The 26,419-nt window shown below is 42.2% G+C and overlaps 2 protein-coding genes across 3 annotated transcripts in view; both read right to left on the bottom strand.

Annotated features, from left to right (window-relative positions):
- TTC17 (tetratricopeptide repeat domain 17) overlaps nt 1-5,196 on the bottom strand; it is a 55,280-nt gene extending 50,084 nt beyond the window's left edge. For both annotated transcript variants that reach the window (XM_058830012.1, XM_058830013.1), the window contains exon 1: nt 4,966-5,196. In XM_058830012.1, coding sequence (XP_058685995.1) covers nt 4,966-5,181 — 216 coding nt within the window. In that variant the 5' untranslated portion in view covers nt 5,182-5,196. The remainder of the gene's footprint in view (nt 1-4,965) is intronic.
- Nucleotides 5,197-7,459: 2,263 nt separating this feature from the next.
- Nucleotides 7,460-24,857, bottom strand: API5 (apoptosis inhibitor 5). The gene is made up of 14 exons (XM_058830015.1): nt 24,407-24,857; nt 20,780-20,941; nt 19,909-20,002; nt 18,817-18,882; nt 18,302-18,453; nt 16,786-16,992; nt 16,158-16,262; nt 15,386-15,475; nt 14,649-14,830; nt 13,385-13,478; nt 12,835-12,891; nt 11,682-11,758; nt 11,213-11,349; nt 7,460-9,604 (listed from the first exon to the last, which is right to left on the bottom strand). The coding sequence occupies exons 1-14, from the start codon at nt 24,473-24,475 to the stop codon at nt 9,525-9,527; spliced, it is 1,572 nt and encodes a 523-aa protein (XP_058685998.1). The 5' UTR covers nt 24,476-24,857; the 3' UTR covers nt 7,460-9,524.
- Between the last annotated feature and the right edge of the window lie 1,562 nt (nt 24,858-26,419).

The raw sequence follows: 26,419 nt of genomic DNA, 5'->3' as shown, positions 1-26,419 counted from the left end.
GACCACTGCTCTCATACCAACCTGTTAGCATACATGTGCACTCAGATGCCAGACAGAGTAATGCATTAACTAGCTCTAAAGCCACCCATGAATCAACTTGCCTTGCTCGAGGTGCTCTTGCACTCAAATCTGCAACCAAATGAACAACTGGTAGGTACTGTCTCCCCTCTCTACTGCACCAAGCCAGACTGAAGCATACTACAGCACTGCAGGAAATTCAGACGTCACATTTGTTGAGCAGCTGGTTGTCTTAGTCCCAAATAAGCTAGCCAGCATTGCTCTTTGACTCTTCTCTCCAGATCATCTCTCATGAACCTCAAAACACATGACAACATATTAAAACTAAAACAACTTTTTGCCAACTCAGATTCCTTGCCAGGGGCTCTTTGCTCCTGACAACACTTTCCCAATCCTGCTTTGGATCATCTGCCTGGAAGGTCTCTGTGCTTCTTTTAGTTTAATTACTCTAACTTCTTCAGAGTTTACAGCAGTCCACAACAAGGCAGTCCTTTGAGTCCCCACTGGCTTGATCAGTTTGAATTACCTCCATCAAGGCATCTCTAGCAAGACCCTACCTTAGCTCTCGTGTCAAGTCTCTGAGCCATGGTAGCAGCTGGTCCCCACCATTAAAGCTATGAATGACTATATTCTGCATTGCATTTAATTTGACAGCTGTCTGTCCTCTCTTTATGCCAAGTTTCTCTCTTCTCTTGAAGTACACTAATATTTCTGTAGAGTGACTAGCTTCCCTACAAGCACTGTCTAAAATCAGTTATATATTAGCCTGAACTTTATACTGTGAGTTGTGAAATGGCTTATAAACATGTGCACTGAGCAGATATAATCTCATTAAAGAGAGACGATTATTTAGTCCCTGGCTTTGCAAGCACACATTTGAAGGTAGACTCAGACTAAAAGAAGGACATGAACTGATCCAGAGAATGATGTCTTTGATCTGAAAACCAGCTACTAGAGCAACAGATACAGCTTGATGTTTTTTTTCTTGATGGCTGAGACTTGGAAGTATTACATGCACTGCCAGTAATTTCTTTTGTCATTTAGAAATGCTCACTAGAAACTTGAAAAACAGTAACTACTTAGCAAGTACTCCTGTTTACTAGATGAGATCTTGCTGATATATGGAAAATTGTTCAGTCTGTGTTAATTTTGTCACTGCTGCCAGGTTATTGTACCATTAGGAAATCAAGTCTGAGCCAGGGTATACCTGTGGTCTTGCGTCACAGAAAAGTCAATCTCACTTGAATGCTTGAATGTAGTCTCATGTTAAATGCTTGCACCCTTGCTGCACTGTAAGGAGAAACAGCTAAGAGATTTTAGGTCAATAACATATAATAATCTCACCTTTCTTCCCTCAAACACATTCCAGCAACTACATTCTGTATTTAGGTCAGGATCTGTGACTCCTGATGTCAGCTCCTCATCCACAATGCACATTGGTAACAAGGAAAATAAAGCTCACAGTAGCAAACTCAAAGCTACAAGGAAGTCAGTTGTCACTGGTGCTCATCTGCATTTTCACAGATAGTGGCTCATTTAGCAGTGGGAATGTTTGTGTCTTACCATCAATTAAGTTTTGCCTACATCTTAATTATACAGGCTTCACTCAGATAAACTCAAGTAGTTCAAATGAAGACCAAGCCTGTACCTCTCTAAAAAGGTAATCTTTGAAGACGCGTTTCAGACTTTAAGAATTAGTATTTATTATTTTTATTAGTAATAATTTTATTAAGAGTAATACATTAATATTTATTATACTTAATATTTCCAAAATTAAATCATATAGATGCAAATTCCAAAAAATACCATTCTTTGCCATCAGCAGCCACTTCCAGTCAGAGACTGCTGTGCTGGAAGCATTGCAATGAGCAGTGCAAGGTCCAACAACATCTGATCACCAGCAATATCCCTCAGTGATCAATACCAATCATTACTAACACAGGTCTTTACTACTGACAGTGGGTAAAAGAGAACCACAAGCTTGGTGTACTCTGCAAACGTGGGGTAGCGTGGCCATTGCAGGGCTGCAGCAAGACAAGGTGCTGGAGAAAGGGCCCTGTCAGCAATTCCCCAGTCTCATGAAGTCAACAATGGTAACACAAGCCCATGGGATGAAATAGCCCCATGCGCCAGGAAATACTGGGGCTGAATGAAAAACACTTTTCAGAAATGGCATTTGGGTTCTGGTGGGGAGAAAGCTAGTGGTGAGGCAGCAGCAAGCCCTCGCAGCTGAGGCAGCCAACTGCACCCTGAGCTGCTGCAGCAAGTCTGGAGCCAACTGGGCAAGGGGTGAGACTGTGCCCCTCCACCAGGCACCTATGTGAAGGTGCCTGCTTCAGGTTTCTGTCCTCACTTGGAGGGCCAGCACAGCCCATCTGAGGTGGTGAGGGCCCTGGAGCACACAGCACGCAGAGGTTCCCACTGCCAACAAATAAGAGTATCTCAAGTTGGAATGGACCTGTGAGTTCTCACAATGTGTAACAACTTAATGAAGAATATTCTGAAAAATTAAAGCAAAGGAATGCTCTGCAGTGAAGTTTGAGGCTTTTGTCCTGTTAATAAGTCCTCGGTATTAGGAGGAGAGCTTAAATATTTTGGAATATTGTGGTTCTACTAATGAACCGATAAATCACTTATGAATTCTCCAAGATGTTATGAATCCTGCCGAGATGCTGCTTGACCTCTGACACATTTGGTGCTGTGACCACTTTGCTGGGGAGCCTATTCCATTGACCTGTCTGTGAAGAACCTTTCCTAATGTTCAGTCTGAACTTTCTCTGGCACAGCTTCATTCCATTTCCTTGTGTCCTCTCACCAGAGAGGAGATCAGCACTTGCCCCTCCATTGCCTCGCTTGAGGAAGTTGAGGCTTGGATGAGGTCTCCTCAGAACTAAGCTGAACAAGCTGAGTGACCTCAGCTGCTTCTTGTAAGTCTAACCCTTGAGAGCTTCCATCCTTCTGGTTGCTCTCCTCTGGGAGGGCGCAGTCTAAGAGTTTAATGTCCTTATCCCGAGGCACCCAAAACTGCACGCAGCACTCAAGGTGTGACTGCACCAGTGCAATGTAGAGTGGGACAACAATTCCTGCCCGTTGCTGGACATGTGGAGACTTGCTTTTGCTGTTAACTATTGAAGCAGTGCTACATTATGGTACTTAAAACAACATTGATGTTCACTAAAAAACTGGTCCAGCAATTCCCCAAAACACAAGTGAGGGGAAAAAAGGAAATTCAGAGGTGTTATGCAGGATTGGCAATAGCAATAACCACAAATTTAATGTTCATGAGAGCCAGTGACATGACAGTAACAGATACCAAAATGCATCTAATTACAAAAAACTCACTCGACAATTCCCAGCACTACATTCTGGGTACTGAAGAATCTGGCTCCCCACATTCCAAGTAATAACATAATTATAACTGGAATTTCCTTGCTGGAAATGGGTGAATGAATTTTGACCATGCAAGTAAGAGAAGTTATTCCACAGATACTGTTTTCTCACCTCACTTACAGGCTTTGAGAACTTGACAGAGGGAACATGGGGATGCCCCTGCTTACAAAGCATTTGGAACTGTAATAGAAAAGACTAATGCATAGCAACAGTACAGTGGAAGCTTCTACCCGTAGCATCAGTTAGCTGACATGGTGCAACACCATTCCTTAAAATCAGTAATGAATTCAGCTAATAAGGTTTTCAAGCCATTTTATCTAATTGGATTTTTCCAAGTCACAGCTGCTTTTCATGCAATAATCAAAATCAACACCTGACTCAGATGTTATAATATACACTCAGTATATACACACAGATGCTTCCAGACCATTATCATATACTTGCACCGCTTTCTCACTATGTTAAGTGAGGAAAGGAAATGAGATAGCACTGGAACTGTTGTCATTAATTAATTTATTATTAATGAGGGTGTTAGAGCACCTGGATCCACCCAGACAGGCGAAAAGTCCAAGAAGCATAAAGAAAGCAGGAGTTTCCTGCAGAGAAAAGTCTGCTGCACCTGTCTGAGGATCTTAATGCATTTTGACAGGAAAACCCGATTAAAATCTTCACAAATGGAAGGTGATAATGGACATTCATTCATGTCTCCACTCTTTTCTACAGAGGAAAGGCCACATTGCTTACTCCAGCAATCAACTCTTCCACTCCACAGGGAAACGGACAGATCTGACACAAAAGTAAACTTCTGCTCCCTTTACAACAAAAAGGAAGGCAAGCAACTAAGAAAAAGCCTAAACACGAGATACAGATCGACTCTTTCAAGCCGCTTAGTGAACGTGAGGCACAGCCCACTATCAAAATAAGACATTTTGACTAAACAAACCCACAGGGCGTGCATGTGCTCCTGCACCGAGCACACACGCCACCGCTTCTTCCCTACTTCCAGGAGGAAAGAAAAGCGCCCGGGTGGGGTGCAGCTGGACGTGAAAAATCGCAAACTCACTGACATCTCCTCCCCGCGGCGAGGAGTCCGGGGATGCCCGGGGCCGGCCCCGCTCGGGTCCCGGCTGCGGGCCGGGGCTGCGGTACCGCTGCTTTCACCACCAAAGCGGGACTCGGCCTCGTGCCGGAGACTCCCCGAGAGCGGCCCCTAGGCAAGAACCGCCGCTGCTCCAAACAGAGTTCCAGCCGACATCCATCGTCGGCTCGCCCCGACCCTCCGACCGCCCCTCCCCGTTGCCTCACCCCGGAGGATTCAAGCCACGTTTCACAAGCGCCGCCAGCTCGCCGCGGGAGACCCCCGTGCCGGGGTCGCGGAAGAGACCGGCACCGCCGCCCGGCTGCTGCACGGCCGCGGGAACAGGCTGGGCTTGACACCGGCCCCAGGAGCCCCGTGTCCCGCGCCGCAAGGCTCGGGACAGAGCGGGGCTATGGGAGAGCGGCGGCGCGGACAGGGGCTCTCCGTGCCTCCGCAGCAGCGTTCCTAGGGCCACTCACCTGCTGCTGGATCTTCCCGTCCTCGGTGACCACCCAGTGGGTGGTGGCAGCGGCGGGCCGCGTCCCCGAGGCCAGCAGCGAGCACAGACCCAGGGCCCAACCAGAGAAGACCCATACGCGCCCCAACCCGCCCCGCCCGGACGCTCCAGCCGCCGCCATCTTCCCCAATCCCGGCCTGCTCGCAGCCCCCGGAAGCGGAACGGCCGCCGCCGCCATTTTGGGAGCGGGCGGTGCCGCGCGCTCGGGCCGGTGCGGCCGCGCCGGGGGCGGGGCGGGGGCGGTGCCCGAGGAGGAAGCGGGAGCCGCCGGCCGGAGCTCTCGCAGTCCCGGAGCAGCCCCGGGGCCGCGGCCCTGGAGCGCCGTTACAGCGCCGCGCACCGACTGCCCCGCGCGGGGAGCCGGGTACGGCCAACGGCGGCTTCCCGCACCCCTGGCAGCCCCGGTAACGGCGGAGCCGCTGTCCCGAGCACAAGACCGGCGTTAAATGCCAACAAGCGCCGTGTGGCGACACGCTGAACGCTTCAGTTTTAAAGAGGTGCTGTTTGTCCGGGGCACACTGGAACACTGGCCACGACGGCTCGAGGGGACTACTTTGTGCCCAGCGCAAACGAAGCCGTCCCTGCAGCCATGCACAGAGAATGCCAGCACTGCCAGCAGCTGGGTGAAGAGAGCTCTGAAGAACACATCGCGCCTTTTCCCCTCTAATGCTTTTCAGTTACACAGCAAGACCTGAACTTCTCCTTTCCTGTTCTAGTTCTTAAAAACGAGATTCACTTAATAAATTATAAAAAGAATTTAATATAAATAAAAAGACAATTAGGAGACAAAAGAAATAAAGCAAAGGGTTAAAACGGCCGGGTGCCCTGGCCAGTTGCCAGGAACACACCTGGTATCTCAGGGACCCTCCCTTTTATCTTCCCCTGCTGTGAGGGGTTAATGCATATTCAAAGCGTTTTCCCTCCCTGGTTCCGCCTTCTTAGAATATGTTCTTGCACAATTTTATTCTCTGCTGGTCAGCACTATTTTTGCTGGTCATCATGATTCTTGCTGATCAGCATTACTTTGGAGTTTGGTTTTCTTTCCTCTGGAAATGTTCGATAAGGGTATAGGCCCCTCATCCTTCTTTTGAGGGTAGCTGGTCTTCCTGTCTTTCGCTGATAACAGTTTGGGCTCTATTGTTCTCCTGATAACAGCTTGGGCCCCACTGTCCTTGCCCTCTGGGGTTTCCTTGCATTGTACCTAGGAAATTCTTTTAAGCTTAAGACTTGTTAGTAAGAAAAAAGTACATACATAGCTAAAAGTATTTAACATATAAGATTCATCCGCGAAAGCCAATATCACAATACAAATTTATAACATAGCTGACAGTAAATACCAACCCATCATCGAGAGCCTGTTTCCCCAGTACCGAGAGAAATCTGAACGCTGCCCCCTTCAAATTTTGTTCTGTTCAATCTTTCTGCAATCTTGCTTCTTGAGAACATCAAACTTCCCAGCGCCCATTAAACAGCAACATTCACTCCCAACTCAAACTCACTAAGTGGAAACAAGTTTACAAATGGTGCGCCAGTGGTTCAAGGGATTCGGTTTCCATCCGCCTAGAGAAAATACTGCACAAGTATGATAGTTCCTTACTGCTTCCAGAGTTTTCAAATCAGGTATATTACAGATTCCACAAAAAACCCTAGGCTCCCCTTCCAAGTGGCTCTTGCTCCATCGTAAGTGTCAGGAAGATCCACAAATGCCAGAGGTTTATGTCCAAAAGGAGACAGAGGAGTCCTGCAACTTCATTCGAATAGAGGAAGAGTCCACCGGGGCACACGCCCGCGGGGTTTTCTCTCTCAGGGTTTCGGAGGGCGCAGCCCCCTTTTACCCTAAACTCCCGGCCGCATGTTGCTCTCTTCCTTCCCCACCGGCTGAGGCACTAGGAAGGTACAGCCTTCCCGAACAGCCTTCCCCATATTCCCCGTTGAACCTGCTATTTAAACCCAAAGCTCAGAAACTCAGGCTTGTGCAGATCCTTCTGTTTCAGGAGCCCAGCTGTCCGGGCTCTTCGACAAACCTGCTGCCCCAAGTTAGTACAGACATTAGGACCTATTTGAAAAACTTTAACACCCACACCTTCACCCATCACATTGTTTGTAGACATTAACTTTACTCTCATAAGGTACTAACAAAGTATATCACACTGTCAACATCGAGGAGTTTGACAATGACTGATTCCTTTTCACCGCATTTCCAAATAAGATTTATAACATGCAGCTTTTGATGAATATTTAAATTCCCCCTCAAAATTCTACATTTGAAAGTTGAATTACTTCAAACTTGAAACAGTTAATGCAGTCTTATTATGATCCATTACTTAGTGGCAAACACCTTTCTGCATCTACAGCAATCTAAGGAGTAACTCAACTAACAACAAAAAGGTACCACAGAACCTCTTTTACTAAGGTGACACAATGCTGCAGAGTAACTGTGAAACAATGACTCAAACAAAATTACAAAATGAATTTATTCCAAAGCTGTAAGGGAGCATTTACAGTTCAACAAGATGGTAAACAGGTGTTTCCACAAGAACTCACTGTGTTAAAATAGATAGGAAACTGGGGAAAAAGAATCTAACTACTTCTGAGGCCACAAGAACTTTGCACATCACCTCTGAAATACAGGAGTCACACAAAGAAAACTCACTCAAAATTCAGTGAGAAAAGAAGCAGCTAGTACCTAGTTACTAATCTAAATACAAGCTATGTTTAGGCTTTGGGATTACATTATTAAATCCCCTCAAAATATCAATTATAGCCTCAAGTGCAAAATGTCTTTTTTTTTTTCTCCCAAAAGAAGCTTTTTACATATCTAGTGCCTATTTTCAGAGTGACATTTTGACCTCACAAATTTCTCCTTCAAAGCTTTTAGCCAAGTTTCATGGTTTTAATGCCAAAACAGAGTTTAGCAGCTGGCATGTAATGAGAAATACAAAGTCAGTTCACGTGTCCTGGAATGTCCAAAGTTTCCTACCTACTGCTTCAGAATTAAGCAAAAACAGACTTTGAATTTAGCATCATCAACAATGTTTCCAACTTTGACATAATTTTGGTATTCCGGGCCTTCTGATTGTAGTGATAAATATCAAGGGGTGTTAATGAAAACACCTGAATCAGATTTACAAGCAAATACAAATGGAACTAGGGTGGGGAGACATCACCTGTGGATATCACTGGGCAAAAAAAAGGAGGATAAGAAGTATTATTCACTTTCTAAAGCCTAAGGTATTTTACATCAACATGCTCTGAAACACTTAATTAAAATTCTTTTCTGATTTGACTTCTTTTTACTATATACTAATTTCTTTATAATGTTAAATGACCTGAGAAAATTTTGAGTGGTGAGAATAAAAAAAAAATATTGTGCTCTTACATTGTACTTTCTGGGTGCACACCAGTAAATACAAATCTCAAGTTGCTATGGAAAAAATAGCATGGAATTGTTAACTTTTCCACCTGAATCGAACTATGTAGCTGGAATTTTTCAATGTTACCCAAAATACAATTTTATTTATATATTTTTAAATGCAGTTATTGGTTAAAAAAAAGAACCAAAACACACACACACACAAAAATCACAAAACAAGAAAAACCAACCAACCAACCAACCCACCCTCAAGTGCCAACTAATCCAGAGATCTGCATAAAACAGAAAAGAGCCAGAAACTTCTATGGTCCAGCTCCAGCCTATGAAGCTTAATCACTGCATCAGTCTTTACCCATTCCTGAAATAATTAATCATTTATTGTTTTGGTATTTTATGCTATTCATTTACTGAGATTTCACGGCATAACTATATGCACATATTCATATTAAACATTAAAAATTAATTTTCAAAACATCACTTTTGTATTACAATGCACGGAGAAGAGTAAGATGTGCAAACCAAAAAACGCCACATTCTCCACATCTCTAAGAAAGAAGATTGCTTCATGCTACAAGCAGAATAGATTTCCAGCCATGTTGCAAACTTTAAAAAAACAGCATGTATCTCATTCAATTCAATTAAAGAAGGTAAATCAAAGCAAATTTAACAATGGTACTCTTCTCCACATATTGCAAAATATGGTTACAGATGAGGAAAGGATTACTTCAGCTGCAAAGCTTATCTAACATGTATCTCTGTTGTCATGCCTTTCCTGTCCATTATTATATAAACTCAATTATATAGTTTCAGTTATGCAGTAGCTGACTTTTAGGTTAATATACAAACTGTCAAGATGCAGCTTTTGATGAAACATCTATGCTCTTTTCCAATTTTGAATCCTGAAGACACTTCAAAAGAAAGAACCCAAAACTGCTGACTGTAAGCATCCAAAAATACAGTTGTAGTTTCACTATGGACAAGTTGTAGTCCGTTAGAAAAGTAGATCATACATACAAAGGTATAAAGAACATTTAAGTCAGTCTCAATGGAAGGCAGTCCTTGAAGAAAACAATGCTCCAAGCAAACTTGCTGAGTAGCACTTTCACTTTAGCCCTTCAGGGGCATGGAAGATTGATTTAGCAGTCTTCTCAGTAGATTCTTCCTCGGCTGCGATTGCCACGTCCTCCCCAGCCTCTTCCTCGTCCACCCCGGAAACCACCTCTTTGCTCTGAAATAAGAGTCAAAACTTTTTAGGCAGGTTTTATGCTGTACACAGATCCAAACTGAATAGCAGGGTCTGGAGGTACTGAAGGGTAACTTCAGTCTCTGAGCTATGCCTGCTTATGGACCATGAAATTGCTGAGTTATTTTCTGATGGAAAATGGACCCCACTAATTTTAAAAGGAGGTCAGGAGAATGAGCCCATCTAAATTAAGTGCAGTCTTTCAGCATACTAGTGCTGTGATACATAACTGTCCCTGTAATTTGGAACTATATTTAGGCCAATCCATCACCACTGAATTGAAAACTGGCTGCCTAGCTCTTCCTCCTGTTCAATAACACAATATTAATCTTGGGGTGTCAGTCTGACTTGCAACTAGTGATTTTATAGAATGATGGAAACCCAGAACTTTGTCTTTCTATCTGTCCTTTCCTATCCTTAACATTAAGTTATCACCAGCATATTATTCTTTTTCCTGGGGCTGATATCATCATTCCATTAAAAATGCTAGCTAGAGATGGATACCACACAAACATTTGTATACTCTAGAAAGTTTTTCCTTTCTCTTTGTTAAGAACAAATCTAATCACAGCAAAAAAATCCCCAACAACACAAACCCTAACAGTTTATATAGTTTCTTTGGATTTGTTTGAAAATGTGCCAAACCCTCATTCCCCTTTCATGACTTCTCTTCATGTACAGTCTTAAAATACAGTTTATACAGATCTACAGAGAGAATTGCATGCTGGTTTTAAAGGCTACAGGAATCAGAAGCTGACAGAGGAGGCTGAAGCATCTTACTAACAAGAAACAGTAGCAAGCAATAAAACATTTCTGTTTGAAAACTTCCCAATCTTTAGACCTGCAGGATTACAAGCTTATCTTAAAAGACACAGGTGTGTTACCTGAAGTTTAGAAAAATAAATTTGCAGATGGTTATCTCTTCTCTTTGCTTTCTATATCTACAAATGCTTTATATTAGTTTTTCAACCCGTGGGTGTGTGTGGGTGACAATTTGTCATTGCAGATTCTTTACTTGCCAGAGGTAGGACAAATGGGCCTACAGGAAAGACAGGGATAGGCTGTTGCCATTGCTGGGCCTACTCATCCAGACTGCAACTGCTCTTGTGCTTCACCCAAAAATACGACTTGCACAAAAGGCAGATTCAGTGTCACTGGGAGCACAAAGACATGACTGTGTGCAGGCACAGTGAATCTCACAATTCCCAGAATTTCTGGATCAGGTCTGCAACACCAGCAATGGCTGTAATAGTAATGCAGCACAGGTCCAGTCGTATGACAGGAGGTGACCCAGCTCTGCCACTTGTTGTAACTGGCCTGTTCAATGGGAAACTGGTGCACTATGTGTCATAACAGAGAACACAACAGTGCAATTACTAACTCTGAGTATTAAAACACTACTAAAACTAACTTGCAAATTATGTAAGTCATAGGCTGGTAACATTCACTGCAATACATCAACAGCTAGGAAGAGACCATCACAAACAAAAACTCATGACAGTAGAATTTAATCTTCTAAGGTGTGATATTTATTTGCCCCACCCCAAGATACAACTGTCACTAGATAAAGTTTTTCCAAGCTGCCTAACTTACCGTAAGAAAAACTACCCAGATTACTGCTGTATTTTCCACTGGGAGGATTATATATTTGCCTGGCATCCCTTTTTGGTCCTGCTGAAGCTTTCTTTGGGGGTGAACTTGAGGTTGTATCTTCACTTGCTCTTTTTTGACTGACAAAAGAAAACAAAAACATATCATTACACCCTTGTGGTGACAAGCACACTAATAGCAGTTCAGCCACAAAGATTAACCACTGGAAGCCAGCAGCAGCCAATGATGATACCCTGAATAGTAGTATCTCAAGAAAGCCTCCAGTTGATTCAGTTTTTAGTATCCCTAAAACAAGACTAAGAACATCTCTCCACAGCCACAGGATGGGTGTTATTTTTGATGTGAAACTTTAGCTCACATGCTGTCTATATTGTACAGACAGAGTTTGGGAAGTTAATTTTTACTGTTTACAAAATAAACCCCACGGTTTTATTACATGAAGAACTCTTACCTTACATCTGTCTTCTGTACGGGCTTCCAGGACAATGTAACTGTACTTTTGTAAGAAGGAGGAATGTGGAAGAGATCCTAGGGAGGCAGAATTGGACAGTTTATTCTACAGTTAAATTCATGTTGATTGCACTTCAAAATTTTAGCTACTTACTGAGACTCCAGAATAACCACTACTTTCCAATAATTTTAAATCCTTTAGTCCCATGGCAGAGACAGAAGGCAGTAGTTTACTGCCTTATCCAGCTGCCTTTACTAGGAAATTCAAGCAGGATTTATCTTAGCAGATTAGTGTCTTACATTGACCAAATAGAGAATCATAGACTAGTTTGGGTTGGAAGGGCTGTTTAAATACCATCTACTTCAGTGACCCTGCAATGAGCAGGGAGATCTTCCACAAGATCAGGTTGCTCAGACCCCCATCTAATCCAGCCTTGAGTGTTTCAAGGAATGGGGCATCTACAGAGAAAGCACAGGCTTCCTCTCCTTCCCTGTGCACATCAAGCATCTTAACACGAACTACAGTGCCTCCTGCTGGAAGACATCTGATATCCCTATGATGGTAGGAGATAGGCTTCTCAATATGGTGGACCAAATTTTTAGTTTATTGTGAGTGAAAGTGAGATTGAAGAAAGAGAGGAAAAGGGGGTTAGAAGACATCAGAATGGTTTCATGGGCTCCAGATGAAAGCCTCTTTCTTGCAGCCCATATCTTCTAGGCTTTTTGGAGAAACAGGTTCTGTACAGAAGCTTGCTTTGCCTCCTCCCTCCTTTACATCTCCTTGTACCTCTTTGAACTATTCCATACTCCTCACTGAGAAGAGTACTCTTCACTTTCACTGTAGGAAAGGGAAATGACAAGAAAATCCAGAGAGCCCTAAAGAAGCAAGATGATCTTTTCCTGGGGACACTAGTGCTGCAAGAAAGTGTATCCACACCTCATCCCAAGAACAGTAGCAGCAAAATCTAACCTGCTTGTAGGATCAGCAAGATCCACCTCTTCAGAAAATAAAGCAGCACCATCAACTTTGAGCTGGCTACCACCAACTAATACAATACACAATAACACAATACAACTTGGTTCAAATCTATTCTTTTCTTCTGCATAAGTTACTCTGCTGTGGGAATTTAGTTCCTCATAATGTGAGGACTTACCTTAATTAAAACATTAATGTTATTGGTTATTTTCAAGGCAACCACTTTAATCTTGTTCTGTAAAAAAAACAGAAACACTGAACATCTAGTAGATTTATGCCAACCTCATTTCATCATGTCCTAACATTAAACTGCTCTTCCTAGTGAATTTCTATAGTAACAGTGGTAGTGAAATGTGTGTAGACTTCCAAGTTTTTATCACAGCTGCTTTTAAGGTTCTTGTAGTTTCATATTAACTAGCTGCTTTTAATGCTCCAGTGTAGCTCCCACTGGGTTTTTTTTTTTCTCAACATATGAAAATTTCCCCTTCAAAACAAGGCCCAGAGCACAAACCAAATACACGTGGCTGCAACAAGCAGCTAACAGTGGTAACTAAATCATCTTCACTTGCAAAATGTAGCATAAGGTAACATGCATTTGCAATGATGTTAGCACTATTATTCCCTTAATCTATTTGCATACTTAAAATTGACTGCAGCCTATTAATATGTCCCAACAGTTCTTTCAGTAGACGCAATGAGAAAAATCAGAATTCCTGAACAATTCTTACCTCCTCTGTTTTCAAAGCTTCTCCTGTTTTTCCTTGAAGTGCCAGACGAAGCTGTCGAATGTACACCTGCAACCCTCGAGCAAAATACTGTAGCCTAAAACATTTAAAAGCAATCCCTTAGTAAAATTTACATAGTAGAAATAAAAGCATAAGCAAAGGGAAGCTGTCATCTTGTTTCTTCCCCCTTAGAAGAAATGCTCAAAATAAGTCTTCCATCTATCTGATACGTGCTTCTTTAGCATCAAGACAATAATTCACATTTTCATAGAGTCAGAGAATTATAAAGGTTAGAAGAGACCTACAGGATCAGCTAGTCCAACTGTCACACCTAAACCATATCACCACATTCAGTGGCACATTTAGATGTCTCTTGAACACTTCCTGAGACAGTGATTTCACCACCTCCCTGGGCAACTTATTCCAGTGCCCAACAACTCTTTCAGTAAATTTTTTTTCTCTAGTATCTAATCTGATCCTTTCTTGGTACAACATAAGGCCATTTCCTCATCCTTTCAGTTGAGACATGGCAGAAGAGACTGATGCCCACCTCACTACAATCTCCAGTCAGGCAGTTGTAGAGGGCAATCAGGTCACCCCTGAGCATCCTTTTTTCCAGACTAAACAGTTCTTACTCCCCCATCAGACGTGTGCTCCAGACCCTTCCTCAGCTCCACTGCCCTTCTCTGGATATGCTCCAGTACCTCAGTGACCTTCTTGTAGTGAGGGGCCCAAAACTGGACACAGCACTTGAGGTGTGACCTCACCAGTGCTGAGTACAGGGCGACAATCACTGCCCTGGTCCTGCTGGCCATGTTATTCTTGATACAGATCTGGATGCTGCTGGTGTTCTTGGCCACCTGGTCACACTGCTGGCTCATACCCAGCTGGCTATCAGCCAGCACCCCCAAGCTCCTTTCTGCTGATCAGCTCTCAAGCCACTCTGCCCCAAGGCTGCAGTGCTATGTGGGGTTGTTGTGGCCCAACTGCAGCACTCCACCTTTTTAAATATCATGTAGTTGTCCTCAGCCCATCAATTCAGCCTGTTCAAAACCCTCTGCAGAGCCTTCCTACCTTTCAGCTGATAAACACTCTCACACAACTTGGTGTTGCCTGCAAACTTACTGAGGATGCAGCCAATCTCCTCATTCAAATCATCGATTACGACGCTGAACAAGCCCCAGTGCTGTGCCTTAGGGAAACCCCACTAACACTTTTTAATGAACACCTTGTAACAGAACAGCAACACTTGCCTCTAAATCATTACCTGATTTTGAAGTCTTTCAATTTCTCTGCATTCAGCTTGGCTGTGAGGAAGTCTGGAAGTTTGCGACCGAGCTGATGGAAGCTATACAATAAACACTCCACATAACTGAATTGCAACTTGGGCTCTTCATTGCCAGCATTTTCCCCATTTTCTGCTTCCTCTGGAGGAAGGGGCATATACTCCTGAAGAGCAGAAAGGAAAACAAATACGTGAGACACATTTATGCTGACTTCTCTTTCACAGTGTTTGAATTGGATGGTTTATCTGTGCTGACAATTTGAAAAGTATCCATCTATACTATTGAATAAAGCCCTGGTGCAGGTGGTTTGCCTACACTTCTGTGGCTCGACTCAAATGAAATACCTATGGTGGCACTACTGCCACAGGAAGCAATAATATACTGCACCAATGCTTCTGGAATAGTGCTGAATTTGCTTAGAATAGCCAGTGCAGATACAGTGTTTAATGAGATCAACATGAGTCTCTCATGACTATGAAATTTAAAAAGAAAAAACACACACGAGTTTACAGGACTAAAAACATTATTCAAGTAACAACTCTATCTACAAAGGCTTTAAATTGTAAAATTATGTTCAACCTTCTGTCAGTGGACAGGACTATCTCTGAAATAGCCACTTCAGAAAAAGGATAAAGAGATGAATACATAAAAATAACTTGTTTTGATGAAAACTTAATTTCTTAGTGTTTAACATGAATAAAAATTGTATGAGTCTTACCAGTAATTTATCAAACAGCTTCTTCAAATTTGACTCAAGCTTTTCCATATCACCACAAAATGAACTCATTTCAGCAAGAAGCTTCAAAACCTACAGATAAGGATAGCCAGGTTTTTGTGTGCGAACTGAAAGTATACAATCTTAACATTCAACCTAAAATCAATTCTCACATCACTATGGCTGGCACAGTAGAGGCCAGCTATTACAATCAAATCCCTCCCAAACTGCAGGAAGGAATACAAGGAAGTACATGCCTTATTTGTTTTTCCTGTCTGTCAAGAGAACCACAGGTTTGTGTGTCTAATCCCAACAAGCATTAGTCAACAAGTAAACAAAACTTCATCTCCCACATCTGCAGCTCAGCTCACCTTCAAGTAAGAGCCACAGAGATCTAACTGAAGCTGTAGCACTGATTAACGTCAACAAAATTACAGACATTAAGCCACTCCCTTAGGAGGCTAAATTAGCGCAAACTATGCAGCCATCATTTCAGTAAATGCTATGTGCTTAAAAAAAATTGAGAGTAATATAAAAATGATTACACTGATCTACTTATTCTACCTTGCTTCAAAAGCTTGGGACAGATGATACATGCTTTAAAAAGCAATGCTCAGTCATGCCTCATTAGAGCAAAAGTTTTTTCTAGGGCAGCTACTTTTCCTACAAGCCAAGATATGAAAACTACTTGAGGAAAGAGATTGTGATTTTTAAAATAGCTGTCTTTAGGATGGTTATTAGCCACTATTTGGAAGATGTTTTAGCTTTGGCTTACCTCTAACTGGATATCAAGACCTTCCACTAGAGTAGTCAAAGAGCTGAGGTTTGGCAGAACATGCTCACAGAAGTAAGTAACAAACTTTGTAGAATGAACATTTTTCTGAAAAAAATCACAAACAAACCATCACACATTATTCATGTTACTCTTGAGTATTTTTTCCCATCACCCCTCCATCCTTAAAAACGCCTGCCTCACAACTGTACCTTAAAGCTTTATTAAACTTCCCTCTTATTCCTAAGACAAAGACCTCCTTGCAGGTAACCTAAATTCAGAGGATGTCCACAACAGCAGCTGAAAAGATTGCTTGCAACCCAAGCATAGGCCCATAAGTGCTGCATTTGCCTGGTACTAGACTTGAAATAATCAAATTAATACAAAATAATGCGAGACTCTTGTCCTAATTCACTGTAACATCTTAAATTTGAAAAGAGAAGAGAAAAACACAAGGTATCTTTGCATTTGGAGACTTTAAAGATGTTTCCAACATTTGGATACATCAGAGGTTAAAGGTGGAAAAGTAGTGATTTGTGGTCTTTCAAACATAATCATTGGGAACACCGAAGCCAAGCTCCAGCCATTAACTTTCCTCAGTACCTCTCATGCAAAGTAAACAAATACATACTGAGAACAATGGCACTGCCTGCCGAGTGCACTGCAGCAGTCTGTCCACACAGTCCGTATCTGATGGATTGAACGTTTGCTCCAGGTCAGCCTGTTCAGCCACCAGCTCCACCAGTTGTTGCCTCCCACTGACTGTCTGTAAGCTTTTTAATCCAGACAATATTTTCATGAACAGAACAAATTCCTCGCCTGTCACATCTTCTAGAACCTTAACAGAAAACCAGAAAACATTTCTGTGGTGGTAATTTGCAAACTTCCAAGTCAAACTTACTGCATTTGAAAAGGTAAAGTGTGCAAATATTTAGCATTTAGTTATTTAAAAACACAAGTTTGAAGGAACACATAAAAACATTCAGTATAATTGAATGCACCTACAAATAAAAGCATGTGTCATCAAGCTGTTCATAGGTAACAGTTTTTTTTTAACTTTAAACTTAAGAACAAACTCCTATCTAACAAAAATCAAATGCTTCAGGCAGAATAAATCTTAAACAAGTATCTACTCATTCCTGGTTGTTGTAAAACCTTTCACATCTTTCTCAGCTTAGGGAATACACAGAAATCTCGTAAGATTCCACAAGGACAAATGCCAAATCCTGCACCTGGGAAGAACTAACTTCCCTGCATCAGCACATGTAGGGGACTGACTGGCTGGGGAACTGCTCTGCTGGGAAGACTGAGAGTTCTGGGGCACAGCAGGCTAACACAAGTGACAGCAGCATTCCTTGGGTGACAAGCAGTGTTCTGGGCTAAGGACAAGAGCACAGACTAAGGGAAACAAAGGGACAGAAGACTGACAGGTCCTTGGCTGGGTTCTCATCTGACCAAATCTGGAATACTGCACCTAGTGTTGGGCTCCTCTGTATGAGGAAGTGCTTGATAAGGTTTAGGAAGGCAAATCAACAAGGTGATCTGTGTCAAGAGCACATGAGCTGTGAGGAGAACCTAAAGCAATCAGGCTTTTCCAGCCTAAGGGAAGAGAGCTGTGGGTGTAGCAAACCAACTAATTTTCCAACACTTCAGAGCAAGACACCACCCATAGCAGCCAGGTTCTTTGATGAGATAGACATGGCTGGAATGAAACAATGACAAAACTAAAATGGGAGTTTTCAACAGGATAGAGGGAAAAAAAAATCTGTTGGGGACAATTGAACATTGAAGCTGGCTGCCCATAGAGTATAGGAACTCTCCTTTGTTAAAGGCTTTCAAAACCCAGCTGGAAAAACCACTGAGACTGATCAGAATTCAGCTGAGCATGATTCACTGAGCAGATCAATCTCTCGAAGACCCTTTCCAATGTGAATGACTGTGTCCAATTCTAATCAAAGTCATTCCTAAAAAATTAGAAGAGCCATGATTTCAACATTACCACAAAAAAATGCTGCAAACTTTGGAGTATATCAGAATAGGTAAGCACAAGATCACATTTGTACAGTGCTCAAATAGACCTCCAAAGCAACACCAATGATAAGGGATGGTTGAATAATACTTCATTTGAAGTGAAATCAGGCACTCACCTTCTTTGATTCAGTTAATATGAACTCTTCCACCTCCTTTGTCATCACTTCCTCTGGTAAGGTTTTCAGTTTTGTAGAAAGGAACTTAATGGCTCTCTCTCTCACAATATCTTCTCCCTGAAGAATTTGACTGAATAAACCTCCCAAAGTCCCTGAATGAAGAATAAATTGGGTAACACAAATTATTTTAGAAGTTATGACCTGCACCTTTTAGGCAGAAGGAACAAGTTTCGTCTTTTAAGATTTCATGACACATTTTAAAATAACTGCTCTACTAACTTTTAAAAAAATTTACAATTATCATGTATCTTGACATAAAAATCCACACTTTTATAAGTCTGTATGATTCAGATTCACAACTAAGTTCAGTATTGTTGGCAAAACCAAAAAATTAGAGTGTGTCTCACTTTTGCACTTAAAAATTAAATTAAAAATTAAAATGAAGTCCTGTTGTCATCCTACCACAGACTGAGGAGTGTTCATAAAAGCCATATATAGAAAACTGTATCCCTTACCTTTAGCATCCATCTTAAATATACTAAGCAAGGCATTGTTCACCAAATTGAATTCTGCAGAATCATCTGGAGAGAGAAAAACAATTAATATACATCCACTCGAAACGGAAAGGTAAGAGAAGAAAAACAAAGACTATTAATACTGCACAAGAAATTTTCTGTCCTCAGCATTTAGCTATAAACAACATAGCCTGTATTTTTTAAAAACTATTAGACTGAGGAAGTTCAAAGCCATGATTATGGAAGTTGGGAAGCAAAAAAAAAAAAGGTATTTGTCGCTTTAGTCTCTCTGTCAAAAGTAAACCTTGAAACTTGATAGGACTGAAAACTTGAAGCGAAGTTATTAATCTATATATTTGAGTTACTTTAATAAACAAGCTAACTTTTACTTAATTAATGTAAAATAAGCAGCTATTTATTTTTAAACTCTTAAATAATCAACAGTATTTCTATGTGGCAACTATTTCTCTCAAACTAAATGGAGAACGGTGTAAATGTCAAAAAACCCAAACCAAAACCTAACTTCTGAGATGCCCAGAGTCTTAACCATACAGTTTTAAAAGAAGCTTGAACACCGAATATTTAGTACTTTATAACTCACTGAGATTAAATGTATATTAAATTCTAAATTTATCCCCAAAATATTTATTTTGCACCAAAAATGCAACTGTATGGAACAAAATGCCCTCAGGCCTTTTCAGGTTCTAGAAACTGGATCAGAAATTCAGTAATTCTTTTTCAGAAAGCAATTTGCTGCAGTCCATAACTGGAAGGTTGCACCCCTTGCCTTTTTCTAAGATGCTTTCAGAGAACTTGAATGAAAAAAAACTTGAATGAAAAAAAATTTGTTTTATTTAAAATAAAGATTTTACGTTTAGATTAGAATAGTTAGTGACTAATTAGAATAATTAGTGACCTTTCAGCAGAAGCAGCAACCTAACTGTACAGCAAATATAAAGCAGGAGAAAAAGAACACAAAGACATGGAAAGCACTGGGATAAATTATGAATCAATGGAAAATGTTTTACAGAGCCAAAATTGTATACATATTTAGGTGTGCCATGGGGAGATCAGCCAGGATACGTCTCCTACCTGACTGCAGAAGCTGGGTCAGTATGTCTGCTACCCGAGGAAGATTATCTCCAGTGGCAAACTGAGGCAATTCCTTGATTGCTTGTCGCCGGATCTGTCAAAATTGTCAATAATGTAGGAATTTAAAATTTTAAAGATTTCAGGAATTACGTTAACATCCCAATATCTTGACATATTTATGAAAAAATAAAATATTTTTCTTAGATCTAGGCAGCACTGGAAAAAAATCAAATTCAAACAGCACTTCTGCTCACAAAATCATTCCGATAATCAACAAAATAAAGGCTGGAATCTGTGTTGTTAATGAGTTTTATTTACTAACAGGAAGGATAGTTCTACAGTTGTGCAAATGACAGCGGTAAACTCTAGGGTTTGTTCCCAGCACTGAAAGAAATCTTTGAATGATCTGTCCAAATCCCTTAAGACCTGATAAGCAAGGATACCTCAAGAGTACAGCTTCTACCAGCACCACAGAAGCAGCATGAAGCATCTCAAAAAGCATAACAGTCAGAACCACATCCCTGTGGTTCTCAGGTGCAAACAAGATTCCATCTCCCAGCAGTATTTACCAGGATCAACTACCACAAAGTGCCTTTTCATAGGACAACATGTAAATACTATTCAAATAAACTGTAAGTTTCTTTCTACAGAGTTATTCCTCTGATCAGTGATGGGAGCTAAAAAAGAGAAATGAAAACATGCATCTTCCCAAACCATCACACAATAAATTAAATGCAAGAGTACAATTAAATTTATGATTTCCAAAGACCAACCCTCCCCTCCCAAAAGACACAGCCCATTAAACAAAAAGAGAAAAAGTAGCAAAATATAAATTCAAAGTATCAACTTGCTACAAGGTTCTTATTCTTACAGAAACATCTTCATCCTCGCAGAGGTCCAACTGGGCATTGATAGCTGAGTCAGCTAGCTCAGGAAAATGCTTGAAAAACTTAGGAATAAACTGGGCTGCGAGTCTCTTCTCCTTAGCACCTCCTTTCACACCATCCAAGATCACCTGATAGGCATCCTTATGCTGAAAGAACAAAACAAATGCATTTCTTACACAGAACTATATTCTCTTAGACTGATATAGCCACGCCAATTTGGTAATATTCACCTCTGTTGCTTGGCTCCTGTCTGTTCAAGCGTGTACCACTCCAGCTGCCAGCCCCAAGAGTAACACCTCTTGCACACTGTGATTAGATTAGTGCAAGGAATTCTATGATCACTGCCACTGAACTTGGCCAGTTTTTCAAGGAGTTTCTGCCTTTTGTATGCTCACGTATTGTCTTTGAAGTAGAGATTACCTTTCCCAGTAACTGTGCCACTGTACATTCTTGTTAACATATACGGTGCTAAAGTATCTCTGCATTGATTCAGGTAATTAAGTTCACCTGAAATCTCTGGTATCTATTCAGGTAGTTAACCTGGGATGAAATACAGTGTTTGGAAAAACTATTAAGGGAAACTAGATAAAAAAAAAAAAAAATCCCAGAAACCTCCAGTTTCAAATATAGGAATATATATTCCAAATACAGGAACAAACACTTCAGCAACAGTAACATACTCTCTAGCTGCCCCAACTAGAATCACACAGGTGCTTCTGATTCTGTGCCTGCAGGACTGAAACTTTAAATTAATTGAAGTCTTTGTTGTGGTTAGCTGTGTACTTGTGAAATAGAAGTCACCATTACTACGATACTAGTGGAAATCAGGACCTTCTGAGATTAATTTTTCTCATGGTTGTGAAAAAGAATGCTTAAAACAGCTTATCCTACTTTGAACTGCAACCCTGATAGCACAGGATACTTTCTTTGCTTTATTTACATTAAATTTCCCAGAGGCACATATATCATCACCACTACTCCACATGAAAGTTATCCCATAGTGAATACAGATACTAATTTACATAGCAGTACACTGCATTAATGCCCTCTAAAGCAAACTGTATTTTAAAATTTAGTGCTCACGCCCCTGAAGCACTCCCTACAGCTTGTTGATAGCTCTGTGTTGCCAGAATCTGGAGCGGGATATGCATCTGGATGAAAAATAAGCAGTGAAAGAATCGGTTGCCTTTCAGCTGAACCACGTCACCACCCAGTTCACTCTGTAGTTGGGCCAATGTAGTGCACTCAGCAGCAAAGGCAGGAATGCCAGCACAAACTAGCAATGAAAACACACATCATTACAGACGTGAGTTCTCAGGCTGCACGTTAAGAACGAGTTCTGTTGTAGAACACATAAAACTTAATGCATATGAAAAAGCATTCATGCAGCAATGGAACAGAGTAGCCTGTGTTTCCTCCATTTGTGTTCCTGCATGCTAATTACTCCTACCATGTAGGCAAAATACAGTTCAGGCAGGAGTTTATTTCCCCTGTACCTGGCAGCATGGAATGCTGTAGAAAAACCACAGGCAACTACAGAAGCAGCGTGATCCTTCTGTTCTGAGCATTCCCTTCCTCTTTACAAAGGAATGTCCTAAACTGGAGGCAAGTGTCCAGACCTTTGTCTCTAGTAACTGTTAATTGATCAATCATCCATTAACTTAGTTCTTGAGTCAATTCATACCCTACAGTGCCCTGTGACAAGTTTCACAATGCATTATGAAAAAATATTTGTCTTCCTCTTTATTTTCATCCAGCTTCCTAATAGTTTTTTTCAACTTCTTACCTTCATTCCACTTGTGGACACCTCATACCTGAACCCCTTTCTCAACTGAAACACTCAAAGCTCAATACTTCCAGTCTTTTAAACTACTTCTCTTGATATCATAACTTCTACTCGTCCCCATGCCCGTGTTCCATGTTTCTTTATTTGAGACAGGGTGACTATGACTTTTTGCAGAAAGAGATCATGTTTATAAAGGTTGTTAAGAGATAATAAAGCACTAAGTGAGATAAAACTGATGAACATGGAACGAGCCAATTACTCACGGCTTCTCAGAATGCAAAAATTGGGAGACATCAAGGAAGATTATGAAATGACAAATTCAAAGACGTAACTCCGTCACAAAGGTTAACGAAGTAATGAAACGTTTTAGCACACAACCTTTATGTGCCAGAAGCACATTCAGTTCAACAAAGCTTCAGAAAAGTTCACTGAAGAATAACCCCACAAGCTATGCTGGTTACAGAGACACTTCCTCTGGGAACCCAAAAGCTGCAGAGAGGCAAAGCTGGGAGTGTGTTTTAGGAATCCTCATTTTATACTTACCTTCAGAGGTTCTTATACACCATCCCTGTCACACCTGCATTTCTTAACCATCCTGGAGTTTGCTCTATCTAAGATGGCCATTCCTTCCTCACAATGGCTACTCACAAGAATCAAGGTGAGATGAACCGTACATTTCTAAAGTGCCAAGGTGATAGCACCTCTCCCCGTAGTTCTCTACATTTTATTTGCACTTTGTTTTTGGTTCTGAGGTTTCTGCTGGACTGTCTGTAAGGATGCTTTGTTTCACTGGGGCATAACCACACAAGCAAAGTGAATGGACATGAGTTAAAATGAAAAAAAGAAACTTCAGCACCCCCCTGCCCCCAATCAACCACAAAATTATTTGTTTTCTTAAAGAACTTTCTAAATGACCTCGTATAGCAGCGTTCTCATTTAGCTTAAAATGCATGGTTAGATACAGATATGGCAGAAATACTTCCCTATTTATTGACATTACGACCAAAACAAAAAAAAAAAAGTATCTTCTGCTTTTTCAGGGGGCGATTTGGGAAAATGAGGGACTGATGCAATTCCAAAACTAGCTGTAACTAACCATAGTATTTTCTATTGGTAATATTCTAAGTAATCCTCTTTTCTTGAATAATTCAGTAATAATATAAACAAATGTTTATATAAATAAATACGTAAATATAATATATAAAAAAATATATAAATATATAAACAAACACTGCCAAGATCTTACAGAAAAAAAAATCATTCGTACGGGTCAACCTTACGTTCTTGCATCAAAGAAGTAAAAACCCAAAGGCTACGGGCAGCTTTTAAACCGTAACAGACCTCACCCTCCCACAGCAAACCTTTTAGCAAGACAGCCCTGCCAGACGCCCTCCGGATCTGCAAGTACGCTGGATCTGCAAGTGCGGTGTCAAAGACTTCAAGGCCTGAATTCACCAGTCGAAATTCCCCGCCCCCTTGCGAAAAACAGCCTGACTAGCCAAGAACCGGTTAATATCCGCGACGCCACATTTAAAGGAGAGCTGCCGACACGCCGCGGATGCTGCAAAAGCGACGGGAGCTGCAGCGGTCCTTGCAGGTCCCCGGGCGCGCTGCTCGTTTCCACCCGCCCCGCGCCGCCGCGGGCCTGGGGAAACCCACCCCGAGCACAGCCCCGGCGGCTTGCCGGCTCTGCGGCGAGGCGAGCAGTCCCTCTGACGGCGCCTCGGCCCGCCCGCCCCGCCTCGGCCCGGCCCGGAACACCCCGCGGCGGCGCTACGCAAGCCCGAGGCCTAGCGAGGCCTTGCAGGCCGCAGCCACACCTCACCTGGCCCGCCGTCTCCGTGGCGTCAGCAAGGATGCCGTAGTTACGGTAGAGCTCCTCCACGGTGGGCATGGCGCGGCGGGGAAGGGGCAGAACCGCCGAAACACCGAACGCGCCGCTAACGCCGCCGCCGCCGCTCCGGCCGCCGATCCCGCTCGGGCCGCGTCGTCAGCACCAGCGAGGCGCCAGACCCAGAGCGGCCGCGCGCCGCCGCCCGCGCGCCGCCCCCTGGCGGTGGGAGGTGGCACCGCAGGGCCGGGAGCCGCGGGAGCGCCCGAGGCACCGAGCGGCCGGGCCGAGCGGCTGCTCACCGCCCCCTGCCTTATCCAACACAGCCTCGGGTGCGCGCTTGTGCTCACAGCCGCGCCATGGACTTCATCTCTAGCAGGTGTTTCTCCCCACCCCGGGCCTTTCTTCACACTCATCCTTTCCCTGACTGATGGTTTCTCCCAGCGCCTCGTTTCTGTCCTGTACAGCTACAATACAACTGCTGTTCCTTTTTGTCTGTCCTATACAATTACAATGGAAGATGCTCGGGAGGTGCTTGTTGCACGCTGAGCTCCTAGTACCAGACGGAGACTGCTTTTCTGTGATTTGGTGACTTTTCCTGCAGAGGAAGATGCTCCCTAATTCTAGAAACCAAGGTATCTGCAACTCATGCCAATGACAGCAGCATGTGTTCATTAGACTCTAGTCACCAAATACAAATTGTGGCAAAAGTTTTAAGGCTAAGGTAGCACTGTCTTCTCCTCATATCGCAATACACTTTAATGTCCTGAAAATTTCACAGGCACTTAAAATGAAAGAGGATTCCCCTTATGTGAATCTGAGGTCGAATGAAGCAAAGCACTGGACTTTTCTTTAATATCCTTCCCAGCAGCATGAAGGATGCTGTTAGAGGCATTTGAAGCTCCAGCCTGTCTCCAGAGTCCATGCTGGTAGACCGCATGCAGCAGGGATGTACAGCAGCATCAATCATTTGCCGCCTTCTGGTTTTCCTCTATTCAGTGTTTCAGCCAGTGGCAGTAGTGACAGCATCAGTCACCTTTGTCCCCTTCCCTGAATTGGGGCTCAGTGCCTTTACCTGTCCACTGGTGGATTCATGTCATTCCTGCATACTGTGATGGGGTCTGAGGGTGTGGAGATCTTATGGCTGCTGTCAGATCCAAGAGAGCTCTAACCACATCCTGTCCCTTGGTGTGCTTGTGGCCATCACATTTACCCAAAATAATCTTAAAAAATTATGCTGAATAATCTTAGTAGTGGGAACAAAACATAATGTGAGAGAAGAAATATTTTTAATATAACAAAAGACTGTTAGGAGAACCTGTCATTTTCTAGGAAGGGAGAGCTTCCTCAGGCAGACTGGTGGATATTAAGAGATGTCAATCTCTTGTCCTCTAGCATTTTACAGGCAGCATTGCATCTGAATGCAGATTTTAAAATTCATTATAATAATCTTTATCAGCACTTCCACGGCAAGCTTTTACAACTTGGCCAGAAAGGGGGAAAGAGAAACATCTCATTTAACTGCTTTTTACTTTCCCCTTCTGAAGTGTCTGTATAGATGGAGCTGCCTTGTTATCTCATTTTCTTGCCTTTTTTCCTCAAGAACACTCTATCAAACTGTGATTACGTTCCATAGCAAGCATGGATAAATATGCAGCATTTTTGCATTGTTGTATGTATATATGACAGTTGTGGAGAGAAAAAAGAAGCAAGCATGAATGAAAATGGTTATGAGAGGGGCTGTGTACCTTCTGGGAAAGACTGGCTCTGCATTCCACAGCAGAGCAGAGGGGGTACTTCAGACACTGGAGAGTGATGGGAGATGAACTCCAATGTTGGACTTTGGCTGCATGGCAGGGAGATTAACTGATAGGGTGAGATGGTAAGCAACTTCAAAATGCTATGACAGCATTATATATTTTGTTACTACTAACTATTTTAGTCATATTTTTATAACATCTATTATAGGCCTTGGAATTATACTTTTCCAACTTCTGTAGCAGTGAT

Source organism: Poecile atricapillus, chromosome 1 (assembly GCF_030490865.1).
Source record: "Poecile atricapillus isolate bPoeAtr1 chromosome 1, bPoeAtr1.hap1, whole genome shotgun sequence".
Taxonomy (NCBI): domain Eukaryota; kingdom Metazoa; phylum Chordata; class Aves; order Passeriformes; family Paridae; genus Poecile; species Poecile atricapillus.
This window is presented reverse-complemented; position numbering and strand designations above follow the sequence as displayed.

Bases quoted from the DNA above. Each gene is read 5' to 3' on its own strand.
- API5 (XM_058830015.1), bottom strand. From the start codon at position 24,475: ATGCCCACCGTGGAGGAGCTCTACCGTAACTACGGCATCCTTGCTGAC. The intron at 11,759-12,834 runs GTAAGTCCTCAC...CTGCCTCCCTAG, and splicing joins ACATTAATGTTTTAATTAAG to GATCTCTTCCACATTCCTCC. The intron at 11,350-11,681 runs GTAAGAGTTCTT...TTCTTTTGTCAG, and splicing joins GTACAGAAGACAGATGTAAG to TCAAAAAAGAGCAAGTGAAG.